Source organism: Syzygium oleosum, unplaced genomic scaffold (assembly GCF_021117445.2).
Source record: "Syzygium oleosum isolate NSW1041296 unplaced genomic scaffold, Sole_v2.1 Sole_v2.44, whole genome shotgun sequence".
NCBI lineage: Eukaryota > Viridiplantae > Streptophyta > Magnoliopsida > Myrtales > Myrtaceae > Syzygium > Syzygium oleosum.
The window spans coordinates 1,709,242-1,727,129 of record NW_026607528.1 but is presented as its reverse complement, the minus strand read 5'-3'; the positions used below and the strand labels follow the sequence as shown (position 1 = coordinate 1,727,129).

Below are 17,888 nucleotides of genomic sequence, written 5' to 3'. Positions count from 1 at the left end.
GTACACATCCATGCTTTCAGTATATTAAGTTCAAAATCATCGAAGACCTATTCAATTGGTTCAACTGATGCTATTGGACCATTATTACTGCTACTTTCACCCCCCTCCATATTACCTATGCCCTCGCACGAAGAACACAAACACAACAAATAAGTCAGGAATCAACAATAGCCACAACGTCATCATAGTTCCATAATTAACAATAGCCACGTCATCATAGTTGCATAATTAAAAACAAACCAAAGTCATCATAGTTCCATAAATAGAAACAAACCAAAGTATCTCGAGGACACAAGTCATTAAGTGAAAATAAAGCAAACATGAAAAAGTCATCGTAGTTCTCAACATCTATTCAAAGAGATTCAAGAAGACCGCGTCTCCTTTCAGGTAAAGATATGACGAAACCCTCTCTCCAGTTGGCACTAAGGCATGTTTGGTTCATAGCATTGTTGTAAAGATTCTACTCTAAGTCAGGCATGTCATTTAAGATGGCAACCACGGCTCCCATGGAGTAGGGGTTCTTGGGTGGGGGGGCATGTGAGGTGACAGAACCACTTATTGATTGACCCGCCTTGGACTTGATTATATCTTGAATGGCTTTGCAGGTGCCAGCAATATCATATGTTCTACTCTTTCTCCTCCTCTTGGAATTTGGAGTCCTATCCAACTTGTGATTCTCGCGAACTTGCGTGGCACTCACGTCAGGTGTGAAGACTCCATCACTAAGTTCGTTTGGATCACCTACCAAAGCACCACCACCATTGTCACCACCACTACCATTGTCTTCCCCCTCCGACACCACCAAGTATTCTGCATTTCCTACTGCGTAATCCCCAGTAGCATATGTATCGCCAAACACGATACATAGATCGGGATATTGAGGAAACCCATCCTTTCGGAATTTAGCCCATTCAATGTTATCCTGCAATTTCAAAAATAGTGACAGACGTCAGCAACATAATCGAAACATACATCCACAATAAGAACAAAATGACCCAAGTAAGCTGATACCTTGATGTGATCATCCCATACACTTGGATTCTCCACAATAACCGTTTTGTTAACATTATCCCATCCAAATCCAGATTGTGAAAGAAGCTTCTTATAACTCCCATACTGTCTCCTCAATTTGTTTGTCCTATTCTTCAACTGAACTACAGTAAACTGGAGTGTTGTTTGTTTATTGAACTCGGTAACTATGTTATTCCACCCTACTTTGTTGTAGGTAGTAGTGGTGCGATTTCCTCTTTGTACCTCTTCTATCATTAAGCTTACAAGCAAATTGGTTAAAGGCTCAGTCCACTTTGCCACAAATGCCTCTTTTTGAGATGCCATTTACCCTTAACTGGTTGAACATCAAATGAGCCATATCATATGGTGTACCAATTCAAATGCAGAAGATTTGATGTAAAGAGCCATATCATCTACAATTTGAACCGTTCGATGTACATGTGCTTTAATGTTGAGTGTTCTGATAGATAATTAGTGCTAACTTTATTGTTTGAGAAATTCATAAGAACTCAGCAGAAGTGCAAATGATGTAGGAGTATACTGATATATTCAGGTAAAACTTCGTAAATGGAAAATGAAAAGGAAAGCAAAAAGCCAGGCTTTATTTACTAAGAAGACCTGAGCAGCTAGAGTGTGGAGAAAAGTCCAGGTGGCCCTCCCGAGTTCTCCTTTACTTACAAGTGCAGCAGCTTGTACCTGAAAAAAATATTTAGTTAGAGTTTCATGGGAGCATTTGTTGGAAAAGCTAAAAGGACAAGTCACAACAATGAGAAATATCAGTTCTAGTGTAATTTCCCATATACCATTTTTCATTTCTTCCCTAAGCCTTCACTGGCAAAAAAAGTCTCATTTTCTCAATTGGAACTAACAATTAGCAAAATTTTGAAAGAAGTGAATTGAAACTTCAGGATAGGGCTAAGGAAGACTCATATGAAGCAGTTCTAAGATGAAAAACATGCGATCCGAAAGCAGGGTACAAACATGATTATGCTTCTCTTGATTTAAGAAACCAAAGAAGTTATACTTATCATTCTATTTGAATCTGATTTCCCACTTTGCCAACAAGATTGTAATTTGTACTAGTAAATACAAACCGGAAGTAAAAACCATGCATTAACCAAACCGGAAAACAGGGCATCAGAAAGATGCAAATGTCGCGGACACAGAACGTAACCACACGATACTATCAACTTCATGTCTCATAACAGCTGCTGCTGCACATTGATTCTTCTTTTTTCATTTTCTTATTAGCTCTCTGAAAAAAGCCTGTCACCATATCTCTCTCTCACAAGCTTCTTTTAGAAACCAAACCACAGGTAAATCCGACGAGTAACAAAACACCTAGCAGATAGATTAAGGGCGAAAAATCACTTTCCATCCACTTCTGCAGAAGAAAATTAAGGTTTAAAAAAAAGAGATGCGTCCAGGTCAATTCCCATACCTTACATTAAACAAGAAACTACCACCCGTCAAGCTACAGTACGGTTCTCAACTTGACTGCAAAGCATGACCAGGTATTTGCCACCTAACCTACAACACACAGAGTTTAACAAAAACCATAAGACAATTTAATTCAATCCAAGCCCATGAGAATGCATAGTAACTACTCAATAAATCTGACTGTGACACCACTCAGCTCAAGTTGCACCATCTGATCATATTCTCACGTCTTTAATCGAAATATTTGGTCAACTAGCACAAAGCTTCCAGTACGATGATCAAAAACCAACTTTTAACATAAATCTTAAAAAGTGTAGGCGCGAGAACATAGCTCAGGTTGAAACCATACTTTAAGTAATCTAGTATTCTGTATTCACCCATCAGACTCGGTATAAAGAACCCACAAACAACCGGCCAATTCATATTTGTCAACACTTTCATTTTTTGAATGATAAAAAGATTTCATCAAGAAAGTACCAAGGTAAAGCTCCTATGTAAAATGGCTTCAGGTAGAAGCCACCTATATACAAAATTATGAACAAAAGACTAATTCTAACATTTCCCACTAACTATATGTACGAACTTGAACTTTCCTGCACATTTTTGCAGAGACGGAAGAGAACCGAAGCCAACCTCCCCGATCATGGCGGCCCTGGCTTCCTCTCGGCCGGAGCGAGTGAGCAAGACGGCGGCGGCCTCGCCCAGGTCTGGCGGTCGACCGGCGGCCATGGCGAGGCCGCTCGGCCTCCTCCAGATTTGGGGGAGGCCGAGCGGCCTTGCCCAAGTCTGGCGGTCAACCTCGCCGTCGCCCAGATCTAGGCGACGGCGAGGTCGACCGGCGGCCTCGCCCAGGTCTGGCGGTCGACCTTGCCGTCGCCCAGATTTGGGCGACGGCGAGGTCGACCGGCGGCTATGGCGAGGCCAAAGCTGACCCCCCCTATCACGGCGACTTCCAAATCCAGAAAAGAGAGAGATGAGAGGAGATCCAGCGTAGGATCGGAGCTTACGTGGAGCAGGAGTGAGCGAGCGAGCGGCCCTGGCTTCCTCTCGGCCAGAGCGAGCGAGCGAGCAGCCCTGGCTTCCTCTCGGCCCTGGCTTCCTCTCGACGGCGACAGAGAGAGAGTAGAGAGAGAGACGGGCTTCCAGATCAGAGAGATGAGAGGAGACGAGACAGATGCATTTTTTGAAGAGAACGAGTTCCTCAGAAATGATTCTGACTTTTGTTTAAGAAATGAAAAACCTACTTGTTTTTGGTTTTGATTTCTGGTCCATAATCGGTTCTGGAACAAAAACTTATTCTAGAAATAGAAAAATGAAATTGCATTACCAAACTGGTTTCTGGTCCAAAACTATTTCTGGGAACAGAAAACTAGTTCTGGACAGAACTAGAATGGTTACCATGCGCTACCTACCTCACCCAGCTTTGAGGTGCTGCAGCTTTAAAACTTGTATTACCAAACATACAAGGTGCGGTACCTCGCAGCACAATCACAACGTCTGCTGCAACATAGACAGTTTCACAGCTTCACCAGTCAGATGCTTAGTAATATATTGATGAGAGTTTGGTCTTAAGAGAAGAAGAAAGAAGAGGAAGGGAGTAATGTTTCAATACACTTCTCTCGTGGCTTATTTTTGTTGTTGAAACTTCATGTCTAACAAGGCTAAACACCTGCAGTCTCTCTACTTCTTACTTGAGATTTACACGAAGATCGGTTATATGCAGAATGAGAAATATTCGATATGGGATAAGCACGGGTATATATCGTCATTTTCTAAAAAAAAAATACGAAAAGAATTTGGTTTTAAATCTTAAAATGACATTATCACGAGTTTACATAAATTGTATCATAACGGAAGGAATTTACGTGTTAGAATAAGACCATTTAAATTATAAGAATTTGTAAAAATGTTGTATTTATATCTGTAATTGTTTTATTGTTTTGTAATACCTTTTACTAGTAATTTATACATTTAAAAAAAATAACAATCGGTCAAAACTTACAAAAGTAGCTCATTTATTTATTACAAAAATTGCAAAATTACGCCATCTTTAATAAGAATAATAGCAGGACTATTCATTAGACGTAAGCAAATACCATTAGTAAAGGACAAATTCTCGAAGACTCGCCTCTTAGTCTTATCACGCGATATGAAAGGGATCATCATGAATGTAATGATTTTGCGGCTGAGCAAGAAAATGTAAGAATAATCAACGACTATTTTTTTTTTTTGGTCGAAAACAACTTTATCGAATTAAAAAAGCTTAAACAACAAAGCCACATATGAGGCATCAAGACAAAGCAATTCCGAGGTTAGGGGATGGACTATCCCATTGGAAGAATCAATGACTATGAATAGCAAAAGGATATATACTTTCAAAATAAACAGTTACGCTGATTGTTTTTGAAATTGTGCCGATTTTGATTTTGAAATAATCGATTTTATCCGTATTAATCTAAATTGTATATTGATGTCCAAAAAATTATTATTTTTTCCTTTTAGGGTTCGCGAAATATGAATAATTTGAAAAGTATTTTTTTAAAAATAATTACTTGTATAATTTATAAAAATGAACGAATAAAAAATATTTTCATCATTTACGAAGATGTTTAGATATAAATTGTTGTCGATACTGAAATTTTTTTTCATTGACTAATTATTTCAAGCGATTCAAATAATCATATTTTGAAAAGTATTTCTAAATTATTAATTTTTTTGTGAAACAAACGTACAGAAAACTGTCTTTATTAACCAACGTTAAGTGCGAATAGAGAAAAACAACGTGATAGAAAGGAAAAACTCAAGAAAAAACACTTCGAACAAAAAAAAAAAAAGAAGGAGAAGAAAAAGACGGAACCAAAATCTTCAGATGGGAGTCAATTTCTGATTCTCAGTCATCATTCGAGTTTGCGTGAATTGTCTTGTGGAATCGCGTTGCGACCATCGTCCTCGTCCTCGTCCGAAGCTACAAGCTCCTTCGATTCAGTCGCAATTTGTCGAAGACAAGGTATTCTCTTCGATCACGAGCTTCCCGATCTCTTCATCGACGGCGAATTGCTCGTTCTCTGTTCGGTTCTTCATTACCCAGAAATCGTTCGATTGATATTTGATGAAAAGCATCAATTTTGTTTGCTGGGTATGCTCAAAAGATTGGATTTAATCACTTTCGTTGTGGTGGTAGGCGAGCCTGTGCTCGCGGTTCATTTTCGTGCTTGATTCTTGAGAAATTAGCCCGGATACGAGGGGGAGTGATTTGGGAGTGGTGAGGATGCGCGAAATATATACCCAAATGTTAGACGGCATGAGGCGTGATTTTCTTTTTTCTTTGAATTTTTTGATGTATTGGTTCACTCGTGTTTCAATTTTTGCAGTTGAATTTGGTGGAAGTCGGATTTTCTGTAGCAGGCTTGATTCGCGGGGATATATCGAAATGCAGGTATTACTGATTACTTGTGACTACTGGCTCTTTGTTCCGCTGTTTCCGTACCATGGGGAGTGAAGTCTATTGTTTTCAAAATTATGCACCCAGGATGTAACCATTTTGAAAAGTTTTCTTCTTTATGGTGGAATTTACACTAGGTTATCACACGTATGTACCGAGTAAATCATTTTGTGATGTCGTGTATCTCATGAAGCAGCAGATTTGATTTCCTGCAATTATATATGCGGAGGAATTGGTTTCTGCTTTTTCTTTATAACCCCAGGTTGGGTGTGAATGCTAATGTCTATGTGTGCTTGCATTTGTAGACATCGAGGGCGAGGCTGTTCAAGGAATACAAAGAGGTGCAGCGGGAGAAGGGAGCTGATCCGGACATTCAGTTGGTTTGCGATGACTCGAACATATTTAAGTGGACTGCTCTTATCAAGGTGAGATTGAATGGTTGATAGGGGTAATTGTCAAGGGAATGTTGCTGTTGCTCATATAGCAGAAATGGCGATTCTCTTTCATTAGGGACCGTCGGAGACTCCTTTTGAGGGTGGTGTTTTCCAGCTCGCCTTTGCTATACCTGAGCAGTATCCACTGCAGCCGCCTCAAGTTCGTTTCCTGACTAAGATATTTCACCCCAACGTGCACTTCAAGGTATAATTTATTGTATAGGGATGCTTACTGATGATAACTTTGCTGGAAATACTTGCAGTGCATGCTAATAGGTTGATGGGCGGACTGATTAACTATGTTGTTTGGCGATTAATGGTTCTTCTAGTCAATATCTATTTGTTCAAGATCATAAACTGGAAAGAGTCGGTAGTTTAGGTTTCTGATTTAAATGGCACTTGAAAGATAGATAGAGCTGCAGGAGCTGAGAATTGGAGACTTCCTTGACACTTAATCAGTAACCAATCTTGACTTGCTTTGAGTTAATTTTTTCCAAATTCTGTTTCCAGAGAATCTCTAAATTAATAGATTTTCTGATAACTACTAGCTTGGGAAAGTCAACAAAGGTACCTGATGCATAAGTATGAGATGCTGTAACTGTTTGTTTGACTTATAGATGGACATTTTAATTTACTTTTTACAGACTGGGGAGATATGCCTTGATATTCTGAAGAATGCATGGAGTCCTGCCTGGACACTTCAGTCTGTTTGCAGGGCTATAATAGCTCTCATGGCCCACCCTGAGCCTGACAGCCCATTAAATTGTGATTCAGGTATCAATGAGTTTCTTTAAAAAAGATATAACATCTGTAACTAAGTATTCATTATTCTTTCATTTGTGCATTAACCTCAACCAGAAATTTCCTTACCTAAAGTCTTTGTAATGCCTATTATCTAAGTGACCTGGTGTGGTGTTTAATATTCGTTGCTTGCACCTCTTGTGAAGACTGCATACTTGTATGCTTACATGTTCACTTTTTCATGATAAAATGTGGCGGTGTTCCTTCCTAAATAGTATCTAGTTGAATGTTGATTAACTTACAAGAAAACTATGCACAGTAAGGACCAAGAGCCAAAAGTTGGTAGTCACCTTTCTCGTATTAAAATCTGGATTCGGAGATCACTCCCCCTTCCCACCTTGTGTATAATACCATAACAACAAGAACAAGAAGTCGTGCCATTGCATTTTATTTGAGTAATATTTCCTCCCCTCGGCCAAAAAGAGAAAATTGAAATTCCCTCTCCACCACATGATAACAGGAAAAGAAGAAAACTTTGTAGTGTAGTTCATATGAGAACAATCATCCTCCTTGCTCCATGATATTGACATAGACTAGTTATATCAGTGCCGAAAAGGAGAACCCTCCACATCTTGCAGGGATTCTTGATAGGTTGCTTTTAGAAGGAGGTGCAAAACTGTTTTTGATCGAACGTTTCCGGAAATAACAAGAGTGAGGCCTTTGTATTCGTTTGACAATTATTGAGAGAGAGAGAGAGCATTTGATTTCAGTAGGAATCTTTCATGCTCCTTTTCCACAATCTGTTTCCTAATCCTAACGCAATACTTCATCTCATTCTTTATTTCCAGTGGTGAGTTAGTTGGATCAGATATATAGGACAGTAGTGCTGGGACAAATGATTACAGGTGGATGTCTTTGCCTCAATTGAGTATTGACATAGACACATTCTGTTGGTCTGTACTTTACGCCTGAGATTTTGGAGATTAGATGAATTAGGTATGATATAATGCTTTGATTTCAACTCAAGCTCTATCTATTAGGAACTTTAAGAGCTATTCGTCTTAATCCTTCATACAATCAAACACTCTCAGGGTTTGTTGATTGCTTCCTGGTTGGCCAATATATTGTATGGCAAAAAAGAGATAATTTCAACTATGAAGTCATAGAGAATGGTAATAAAGAACAAATGCTTGTACTTGTTCAATGTAACAGTTGATTATTTTTTCCTTATGTCCTGGTCCTGCTTGTAATGGTCGAAGTGTATTAGAAAAGAGATTATATTTTCGTGTAGTAAAATCCCTCAGATGAATGTGGGGCCCCTGGGCGGGACTGCCTGCTCTGCATGAATCCATTGTTGTCAGCTGGTCATGTTCTTCTACTACTGTCCTTAATACAACTCTTTACTCTGCTCAACCCTGTGTGGTGAGGCCAGCCTCTCTTTTCCTTTTATTTCTCCCTAGGCAACTCTCTTGCTCATGTTTCCCACTGAGCTCTTGGAATCATCTTTGATGGGAATTAGGCTCCTTGAGAGCATCTGTTCGTGTGTGCGACATTCTGTGAGCTTGTATGTTGATGTGCTTCTTGCGAGATAGCTGTCCATTGTTGTGCTTGCTTTGTGAGTGGTGGTTTCAGATCAGTTTAATCGATGCTTTGATGTGAATCAGTGAGTACTGAGATTCTTCTGATGAAAAAAAAAATTGGTGAGCCTGTTATTTAGTGTGTCATGTGTGTATGTGTGGGTGACTAGAGCTTTTGAGGTGGTGTCCTTGATATACTGTCCAAATGCTGAAGAATAGAACAAAGTGCAACTGCAATGAAATCCTAGTATATACTTATGGCTCCAGAGATAAGCCCTTCTCAGGTTATAGCACAACACAAGAAACTAGTAAAACGTAGTGATTGGGTTACGTATCGCATGTTTTTATGGCTTTGGTCATGTCAAATACAATCTTGGCTGTTGCTCAAATAATTTTCTAGTTATGTTCCCAAGGGGCAATGATACGAAGGCTCAACACACAGAGGATATCAAATGTATGGGGCTAGGGTTACGTATGGCATGATTTACTTACTTGGCTTTGTTTGCAGGAAACCTACTCCGATCGGGTGATGTGAGAGGATACCAATCCATGGCAAGAATGTACACCAGACTCGCCGCCATGCCGAAGAAAGGCTGAAACCAATCAATTGCACATGTTCGATTGATGTATTGGCGTCTTTACGAGCATGCGTGTAAAATAACTCCAGGACTCTTCATATGAAGATGTAACTGTATGGTTCTTTGTCGGGACGAACTCTTAATTAATGAAGCCGTAGTTGGGCTAGAGAACAGAGTTGGTATGTTGTTTGCTATACAATTCGATGCCATTTACTAGATTTGGTGTTGAGCTTATCCTCCCTCCAGATGGATTCTCTTCACAAGTTCAGTAACTCTGGTGAACAAGCCTGTATCTTGCTGAGCTCAAACTGGAGCTTATGTCTCTTTTTTTGGGAATAATATTGAGCTTGTGCCCGAGATTGAATATCAATGCAAAGTAAGACGCAGAATGTTCTCTTCTTCCTCTTAGCAAATTGGCATATTTTGATAGTGAAGTGTGCTATTATGCTAGTCCCTTGACGATATTGAAGCATATAAAGCTTGCATTTTTAAGTGAATTGTGTTGAGGAGTCCATTTTAAGTCATTAGACATGAGAAATGAGGGGGTTTCTATAGCATAAAAGGGATTCTACAGAGTGGGGCATTGGTCGTGCCTTAGGAAATGAGATTTATAAATAGAAGTGCTTGATTGATCCAACTGCTCTGAAATCTCTCCCCTTTGTCAAAGAAACATTGCAATTTTCGACGCATAATACTTAACGATCTTATAATTTAAACTATTTATCATTAAATACACGGGTTTTGTTAATGAGTGTCCTTAGAGCTTGTTAATCATACTTAATGAAGACAAATATTAGTTTCAATGCATTGATTATGCATAAAATGAGCAAAAACAATGTTTTTCAAAATGATGAAGATGTTTTTATTCTATAGATAAATTATAAATATATTTGAAAATCGCCTTGTGACACTTGTTAATATTATCCTCATCGAAATTGATCTCAAAGAGTCAGAGACACGTTAAGTTTGCCCACTCCCTTCACCTTGTCCTACAAATTAACTGCACCCCCAGTTCTCCACACGTGCCCCAGTTATTATCCTATTCTTTTCGTTTGTCGCATCTCATTATCGTCACCAAATAATTAGGAGAAAATGACATAAATGATTATCGAACTTTAAGCAGATGTGCATTCCGGTCTCTGAATTTTAGCTCAATATGTAATGTGGTTCATGAACTTTTAATTTGCTCAATGTGAATCATGATCTTTTGTTTCCACGCTATATGTAAACATTCAATATGCCATTGAACTTTGATTAATGAAAGGACAACACTGGATATTTTCATATAGTTTATGGATCAGATCATTTACATTGCACCTTAAGATAAAATTTAGAGATCACATTAAACAGATTGAAAATTCATGGATCACATTGTAAGTTAGTTCAGAGTTCATGGACCGTTTGTATAATTACTCTAATAATTGGCTGTCCACCGGAAAAAAAAAGTGGAAAAAAAAGACTTAAAAATAAAATAAAGATCAGAAGGCGACGATGCTTTGCTTAGTCAAAGCTCGGTCAGAGACAAAAGGCGAAAAAATAAATAAATAATAAGAAAAACTCAAAATAAGAAAAGAAGAAAAATAAATGACAAAATGTCGGTAATATCATTGTCACCGCCGAATCCGGAATAATCAAATCGCACGGCGCCTCCCCCACTCCCTCCCTCTCTCTCTCTCTCTCTCTCTCTCTCCATCATCTCCGACCAAAGACATTCGTCCCTCCCTTTCTTCTCCGGTTTCACACCACGGCCCATCGATCGGGCTCGCCACGACACGGCGGCGGCGACGGCGACGGCGTTGGAGGTGGCGTCGGCGGCGACGGCGTGGTGGAATGACGTGAGTCCGCCGAGCGCGCGATCCGGCCTCCCGTCGCTCGCGGCACCATGGCTCGCCGCCTCCTCCCTCCTCTCTCGCCCTCCGTCCTCCTCCTCCTCCTCCTCCACGCTTGCTTGCTCGGCTTCGGTTCCGCCGCCCGTGTCGAGGCGAACCGCGGCGCGCCTCGTTTGACTCCCATCGACCTCGATCTCTACCATTCCAGGTAATGGCGGTTCGGTTTTTTTTGCCTTTTTCTCGTTGATTCCGAGATCGCTCAGCTAATCTCTTGGATTGGCCGATGAGCTAATCGTGAGTGTAACTTACGAGTTTACGAGCGCTGGGGTTGCGGACGCGAGCGATACCTCCGTTTTTTGGGCCGATCAGCTGATTACGGTAGTTCGGTTTCCGTGGAAATGTTCCGTGCTAGTTTTTGGATGATTACCGAGTCAAATGTTACCTTTACGGTTTCAAGTGGTGCTATCCGTCCGTCATATTTCTGTTATGAGTACTCGCGATAGATTTGTGTCGATTGCAATCATTGAGATGGCGTAATCGATTAATGCTGTTTGTGTGCGCTAGGTCAACGAGTTGTCCGCATCTAGACGCGAATTAATGCAGGACTTTCCTCTTTTTTGGGTGCTGCATTTAAACTTAATTTCAGTTTGCTGTTAGTGCTACTCGTCGAATGTGAATTTCTGATTGATCATACTGGCAGAGCTGTGATAATAGTGCAACTTTTTCTTTACCCGTACCGTTCGTTGACTACTTTAGAGAGTTTATGCATTGTGTTTTGCTTGTCAGTGCTCGTTTGATGGAAGAGATAAAGGCTTTGGTCCGCCGTCATCCGGATAAACTTTCTGTGAGGCATCAGCTCGCTCCTTCTCTCTTTCATTCTTATTAATTATCTTAGAGCTGAGTATTGATTCGTGTTAATTTAATCTCGTTCACAGATGAATAATCTTAGAAGTGGGAATAGAGGTTATCGAGCAGAGCTAGCCGTTGTTACCTATTGCCGCAATTGTAGAGAAAGCAATGAGAAGTCGAAGTTTCGGATTCTTCTTGTAAGTTTCTGGAGTTTCTACATTCCTTAAATTCTGCTTAAAATATTTTTTTCGGACTTCAATTGCAATTCTTCTGGCGGACATGTAGAAATAACCATCCCGATAATTGAGGCTCTGCCATATATCTACAGGCAGGCATGAAAAGATCTAAACACGGCCTTCTTAATTCTAGTTTTCAGCTTGACTTGTAGAGTATAGATGATCTCAGCTTGGTAACTGCTGGTGTTTTTGACAGATGATTACTTGTCTTCCAGAGTTTTGGACAGCATGGAAGGGAGCTAATTACATCTGAAGTGGCTTTGAGGATATTGTCAATCCTGACTGAAGAACAATTCTTACCAAGTGTAGATTCAGTTTCTTTAAACAGTTTCCTCGACAAACTCATCATAAAGGTAAACTTCTCATCACTTCTGTCACAAGGTCTTCTACTATAAGGCAGGGAGCTGCTGTCTCTGCTCCTGGAACAGTTTTAGGTGCATGCGAAATCAGTAGTTTTCTTTACTTGCGGGACTTCTTGATTCATTTACTTGTGGCTGACAGGGCATTAAACGGATGGATCTTTAATTGTTCAATTTGATTGAATCAGCTGTTCATTTCTGTTTCTTTATTTAATTCAGTAGTATGATACATATTATACTGAATGACTTTTCCCCTCTGTGGCCTAGAATCTTCTATTTAGCCGCACAAGAATATCTTTTGGAGCTATTTTCTTTTGTGTCTAATCGATCCGTAGCATGAAATGTCTTGTTTTTATGCATGCCACTAACAACTACGATGTATAAATATGTTCCCAGAACATATTTCTTGTTTTGCAAGATCACAGAGCAATTGATATTCTTGAATTTTTAATTCATACTAGGTAGTCCCAATGGAGAACGTAAATGGCCGTAGACTTGTTGAAGCAGGAGATCTTTGCGAAAGAAGAAATGGTATTGTGTAATTCTGTTGTCTTCAGACTCATATATTTTTGTAAGAAAGGAGTTTACATCGGTTTCAATTTTATTACAGGGAGAGGAGTTGACTTAAACAGAAATTGGAGTGTTGATTGGGGCAAAAAGGAGAAGGTTAGTCTTGTTATACCATTGCATGTGGTTATGTAGTGTATATAATGCAATAGAATGGCTTAACTTCATATCTTTCCTTTTGTGTTGTTTTTCCTAGCTGTTTCTTATTATTGAGGCTACATTTAGTAAATTTTCACTGCAGGGCATTCTAGCACTTTATTTGGACTACATTGCGCATGATTGCATTGTAAAATTATATTGTTGAAGACGATGATGGCGCAACTCTGTTTGTTTCTTGTTTCTCATTAAAGTCTTGTAGATTTCAGGGAGTTGAACTTTTATTCTCTTGTGAAATGTTGTTCTGATTCTCAAAGTTTCTTTTTTTCTAGGATTATGATCCATATGAAGAAAATCCAGGAATTGGTCCTTTTAGTGAGCCAGAATCTCAAATTATGCAGAAACTTGCAACTTCATTCAATCCTCACATATGGGTGAATGTACATTCGGGAATGGAAGTATGTCTGATCCATTTCCTGCTAATGCTTTTATTTTCTCACTTTGGCTTGTCTAAATTGTTTATGCATTTGCCTTTATTGTTTTGGGTACACATAGTTGTTAGCACTGGTAACTGCATTATTAACTTGTGGCAATGTATTTAGAGTAGTGATACATACCTGTGCAAGAACTGCATTGGTTGATTATTGGTAAGTTATGCACTTAGTTATAGCCTCCTTTAGAATTTTTTTTTTCCATGTAAGAAAGTCTTAGTTTGGCAGGTCTGATGTATTTTTACCAGTAATATTGGCATTTAAGGTATTGATGGACGATTAATTTGCAAATTTTGCTTCCACCAATGTTTCTCATTAACGGATTTTGTTTTTAACCCTACTGTGAAGGGAAAGTACAGAAGCCTTTTCCTCAACACCTCATTTGAAGATAATTTTCCTTTGGCTGAAAATTTTACAATTAATTTTATTGTTCAATCATTAGGTCCATGGTGGGGAATCTGTGTTATTCTTACTTCTAGCTTAGGGTAACCAATGGCCCAAAAGGAAAAGAAACTTAGGGTGACAACATTCTTTTACATGGAAATTCAGTCCTTTATTTCTATTGAGGTTGTGTCTTGTTACTAGTAAAATTAGCTGGGCGGCCAAGCTTATCTCATGTCACTGCTTGTGTTCAAGCAGATTAGAATCTAGAGTTTCTGGCTTGTTGAATTGCTGAGTGAACTACATCGTATGGGACTGTTCTACTATACTAAGTTTTGGATTTTATTAGATGTTTTGGAACAACATACTTAGTGAATGTGCTTGACGTGACTTTTGGACAATTTTGTCCTTGGTCAACGTGGGTGATTTGTTCATTCTTAGACCTCAAAATTGTAGTCATCTGTTTTCCTTTATTAGTGAAGCTTTGTCAAAAAAAAATTCATGTTCTAAAGATCTATCAGAATAGAGGTAGAAGTTGTTTATAATTTCTTGTACGTGGGCATGGTGAATCTGGTCATGAATTTACAGTCTATTTCCAGTTAAGTGAGTATGCAATTTGATTTTCAGTACAATTATGTGCATGCTCATCTCTGCCTGAAAAAATGACTTTATCTGGCCTAAATTGTTTTTATGTAGAAGATTTTCTGATAGAAAAATCAACCTTAAGGTTGCTTGCTTTGGAGAAAAAAAATGATTTAAGGTTGCTTTTGATTTGTTTTTATTCTCTTCCCATCTGCCATTCTTATTCGCCAATTGTGATGTGTGTTCTAAGCTGTGAAGGTCTTTTATAATCTTTTTCTTGATTGTGTAGGCTTTGTTTATGCCCTATGACCACAAAAATACAACTCCTCTGGGCTTGTCTTCTACTCAGATGACCTTATTGCTGAAGGAACTGAATGTTCTTCACTGCCAGAATCGTTGCATGATTGGCTCTGGTGGAGGATCAGTCGGGTTTGTATTTTTTTATTATCAATTTTGTGTAGTTGGTGTATTTTCTTGTTTAAAGAGACTTAAATTAAATGATGCATCTGGAGACCCAGAATCGAAAAGTAAAGCAACAAAACCAATAAATAAGGTCCTTGGCCGAGCTATAGTGTTTTAGTAATGAAGGGATCCTCTTCTTCTGGAACTCCATAGTCTTGTCAGATCTATCTCCTTTGAGTCGGTGAATATGTAGAGTCTGTTGGATTGACTTAAACTTTTTGCTTTTCGGTTTTTTTAAATCTTGCGCTGTACACGCTTTGACTTTTTTCTTTTTTCATTTTTTTTGTAATTTTAAGCACCTAAAATATTCGCAACTATTAATTGACACGGTAAAGTCACATTTTTTCTTCATAACTTTTAAGTTAAATAAATTTTAAATTTGACGAGAAAGTAACAAAATTGCTTTTTGCTTTTCGTAAGTCAAAACGACAAACCTTAAATTTGTAATTGCTAGGTTGAGAACCCAAGTTGAGTATCTTGATGCGTCTCCATCTCCATTCACTCTGACTTATTGTTTCATGCTTACATTTTTGCTATTCTGCTTCTTGTTTGGTAGGACTTTTTTTATTTGACTGGGAAGTGTGCAAGCGTGTGAGAATGAGTAGACAATCCAAGTGAACTTATGTTTTATACCAATTGGATCACTCTTTATGGTGCAGAAATCGAGCTGGTTTAAATAGATGCTCTGCACCCAATTCTCTTGTACATTCCACAGACTTTTGAAAGCGATCCATCGCTTTGGCTTCATTTGTTTCTTGGAAAATGAATGATATGGAAAATATTTTTTTAAAAATTGATTGCTTGTATCGCTTGAAATAATTAATTAATAAAATATGTTTTTTTCTATTGACAATAATTTATATCTAAATCATCTTTGTAAGCAATACAAACGATCATTTTCAAGAAAATATTTTTCATATAATTCATTTTCAGCGGAACAAGCGGAGTGTTAGGCTCAGTTTGTGTTCTCAATTTTTTAAAGCCAGTCGATTACTTTAGTTTGTATGCTGTCCAGAAAATGATACAAAACCAAACTAGAGCTCGGTTGCAACTAATAATGACTCTTAAGGATGTCTAAGTGGCAAAAGGTGTTGTTTCCAAGAAGGACCTAGTTCCGTTTTTAAATAGAATTTACAATATTACTTTCCTTAAACTGGCCCAAACTGACAGTTTCAGTTAGAACCAAAATTTACTTGTTCCTTATTGGTGGAGCATTCAACTGGTTACCTAGGTTCAAATAGCCTAGCACCCAATGGTTGATGGGATGCCATTATACTAGATGGCTTATTATTGTCCAGCTTGAGCGAACTCTTTCATCATAGTAGATCGAGTTATTCTGGGTATATCTCCACGTCATATATGGTCTTGAAGCATATACGTTGGTCAGGGATCGCAACCCGAACTAACCCTATCTACTAAAGACTAAAATTTTCATAACGTCTCCATGCCACAGAGGATGTAGATAAACGTCTAATGCTTTCTAGTTACTTTTGCCCATATTCTGACAAGCAGTTGTTTTCAGGTATCTGGCGCATGGGACTGCCACGGATTACATGTACGATGTTGCAAGGGTGCCCATGGCTTTTACCTTTGAGGTTAGTTCATAGCGCACTTTACCTTTTTTGAGACTGGCTTATATTATTGTGGCTTTCACAATCACTTGACCGAAATGTTGTATGACAGATCTATGGAGATGGAGCAGCATCACCAAAGGACTGCTTCAGAATGTTCAATCCGACAGATGTTAGCACTTACAACGTAAGTTCACTTCTTAATCTTGTTTCACTCTAGCTGTCATTACACCAAGACCAAATAAAACTGGAGGATTTAAGTTCGCACTCCACGGTTGGTAATGAATGAAGGTAAGTGGCCTTAAAAGTACGTTTGTGTTCACTTTCAGAGAGTTCTAAGTGATTGGTCGGCAGCGTTCTTCACAATCTTCAAGCATGGCCCCCGATACCTAGAGGAGATCCACATAAAAGACTCCAGACCGAGCTCATTGGAATCGATCGATGAGTATCTCGAGGGGTACTTGATGGACAGGAGCAGCAGGTACGGGAAGAAGATGGAGGTGCTCGATTTCGGTATGCAAGAGATTAGGACGTACTTCAGGCTTTTCCTGTTATCGTTTGTGCTGCTAATGTTCATGTTCTGTTCTAGAATTTCAAAGAGCAAGTTGAGTAGACCTGTTGTTCCTTCCGTGCCTGTATGACACGTCATGATTTTGTTTTGTTTTCCTTTTTTCTCTTTTTTCTGTATTTTCTGTTGGGCATGGGTGGGCGACGTATGTTATAGTGCTAAGAGGAAATGTTGCCGATTTTTAACCGTGCAAGTTTATTTTTTGTTTCCCCTTTGTAGAAGATTTTGTATCTGTTTCACGACGCAACAATCTAATTTATAAGAATCCAGTTGCAGACACTGTAGTACTGTATCCAACTTTTCGCGACATACCATTCTGAGAAGCAAATTCAGCACATATACACTTGTCTGGAATGTCTAAGTCGTACATTTTTAATTAAGTGTGAAAATGATTGTAAGGAGGCATTTGGTATAGTAGTTTTGCAGGGCAAAAGTTCAAACTGTGTCTCGTGCTGGTATTAGTAACGCGTTCGTAGGACATGAATGAACTTGGAGAGATTGCACAGTAAAAGGGGTGAAGCACTTGAAGTTAAACCGGTGTGTTGCTAGGGAAAGTTGCTAAGAATGGATGTGCAGAATACGGGGATAAGGATGTCAGGGCAGCAGAAGGATTTTTCGATTGATGCTTCGGCGATAAAGTATCTCCGCATCCATGGAGATGTGGGGATGTGGTC

At 38.9% G+C, this 17,888-nt stretch overlaps 3 protein-coding genes and 1 long non-coding RNA gene across 6 annotated transcripts; 2 read left to right on the top strand and 2 right to left on the bottom strand.

Moving 5' to 3' along the window:
- Positions 1–372: 372 nt before the first annotated feature.
- On the bottom strand, positions 373–1,372 carry LOC115684262 (uncharacterized). Its single transcript, XM_030609003.2, has 2 exons — positions 1,012–1,372; positions 373–922 (listed from the first exon to the last, which is right to left on the bottom strand). The coding sequence occupies exons 1-2, from the start codon at positions 1,333–1,335 to the stop codon at positions 461–463; spliced, it is 786 nt and encodes a 261-aa protein (XP_030464863.2). The 5' UTR covers positions 1,336–1,372; the 3' UTR covers positions 373–460.
- Positions 1,373–2,250: 878 nt separating this feature from the next.
- On the bottom strand, positions 2,251–2,541 carry LOC115684246 (uncharacterized). The gene is made up of 2 exons (XR_004006114.2): positions 2,453–2,541; positions 2,251–2,352 (listed from the first exon to the last, which is right to left on the bottom strand). It is a non-coding gene; the product is annotated as an uncharacterized LOC115684246 (long non-coding RNA).
- Positions 2,542–5,231: 2,690 nt separating this feature from the next.
- Positions 5,232–9,593, top strand: LOC115684256 (protein PEROXIN-4). Its single transcript, XM_030608997.2, has 6 exons — positions 5,232–5,458; positions 5,823–5,887; positions 6,199–6,318; positions 6,404–6,532; positions 6,972–7,101; positions 9,154–9,593. Exons 2-6 carry the CDS (start codon positions 5,882–5,884, stop codon positions 9,240–9,242), a joined length of 474 nt encoding a protein of 157 aa, XP_030464857.1. The 5' UTR covers positions 5,232–5,458; positions 5,823–5,881; the 3' UTR covers positions 9,243–9,593.
- Positions 9,469–17,493, top strand: LOC115684254 (uncharacterized). 3 transcript variants are annotated; one of them, XM_056306443.1, is made up of 11 exons: positions 9,469–9,599; positions 11,839–11,896; positions 11,988–12,098; positions 12,353–12,490; positions 12,958–13,027; positions 13,107–13,162; positions 13,492–13,617; positions 14,903–15,042; positions 16,598–16,670; positions 16,759–16,833; positions 16,976–17,493. In XM_056306443.1, the coding sequence occupies exons 1-11, from the start codon at positions 9,541–9,543 to the stop codon at positions 17,285–17,287; spliced, it is 1,218 nt and encodes a 405-aa protein (XP_056162418.1). In that variant the 5' UTR covers positions 9,469–9,540; the 3' UTR covers positions 17,288–17,493. The 3 variants fall into 3 exon arrangements, with proteins under 3 accessions (XP_056162418.1, XP_030464854.1, XP_056162419.1); XM_030608994.2 differs by lacking the exon at positions 9,469–9,599 and adding an exon at positions 10,862–11,260; XM_056306444.1 differs by lacking the exon at positions 9,469–9,599 and adding an exon at positions 11,190–11,260 and having other exon boundaries at positions 11,839–11,901.
- Positions 17,494–17,888: the final 395 nt, after the last annotated feature.

Bases quoted from the DNA above. Each gene is read 5' to 3' on its own strand.
- LOC115684262 (XM_030609003.2), bottom strand. From the start codon at position 1,335: ATGGCATCTCAAAAAGAGGCATTTGTGGCAAAGTGGACTGAGCCTTTA. The intron at 923-1,011 runs GTATCAGCTTAC...TTGAAATTGCAG, and splicing joins TATGGGATGATCACATCAAG to GATAACATTGAATGGGCTAA.
- LOC115684256 (XM_030608997.2), top strand. The intron at 6,319-6,403 runs GTGAGATTGAAT...CTCTTTCATTAG, and splicing joins AGTGGACTGCTCTTATCAAG to GGACCGTCGGAGACTCCTTT. The intron at 7,102-9,153 runs GTATCAATGAGT...CTTTGTTTGCAG, and splicing joins CCCATTAAATTGTGATTCAG to GAAACCTACTCCGATCGGGT.
- LOC115684254 (XM_030608994.2), top strand. From the start codon at position 11,106: ATGGCTCGCCGCCTCCTCCCTCCTCTCTCGCCCTCCGTCCTCCTCCTC. The intron at 13,163-13,491 runs GTTAGTCTTGTT...CTTTTTTTCTAG, and splicing joins ATTGGGGCAAAAAGGAGAAG to GATTATGATCCATATGAAGA. The intron at 15,043-16,597 runs GTTTGTATTTTT...AGTTGTTTTCAG, and splicing joins TCTGGTGGAGGATCAGTCGG to GTATCTGGCGCATGGGACTG.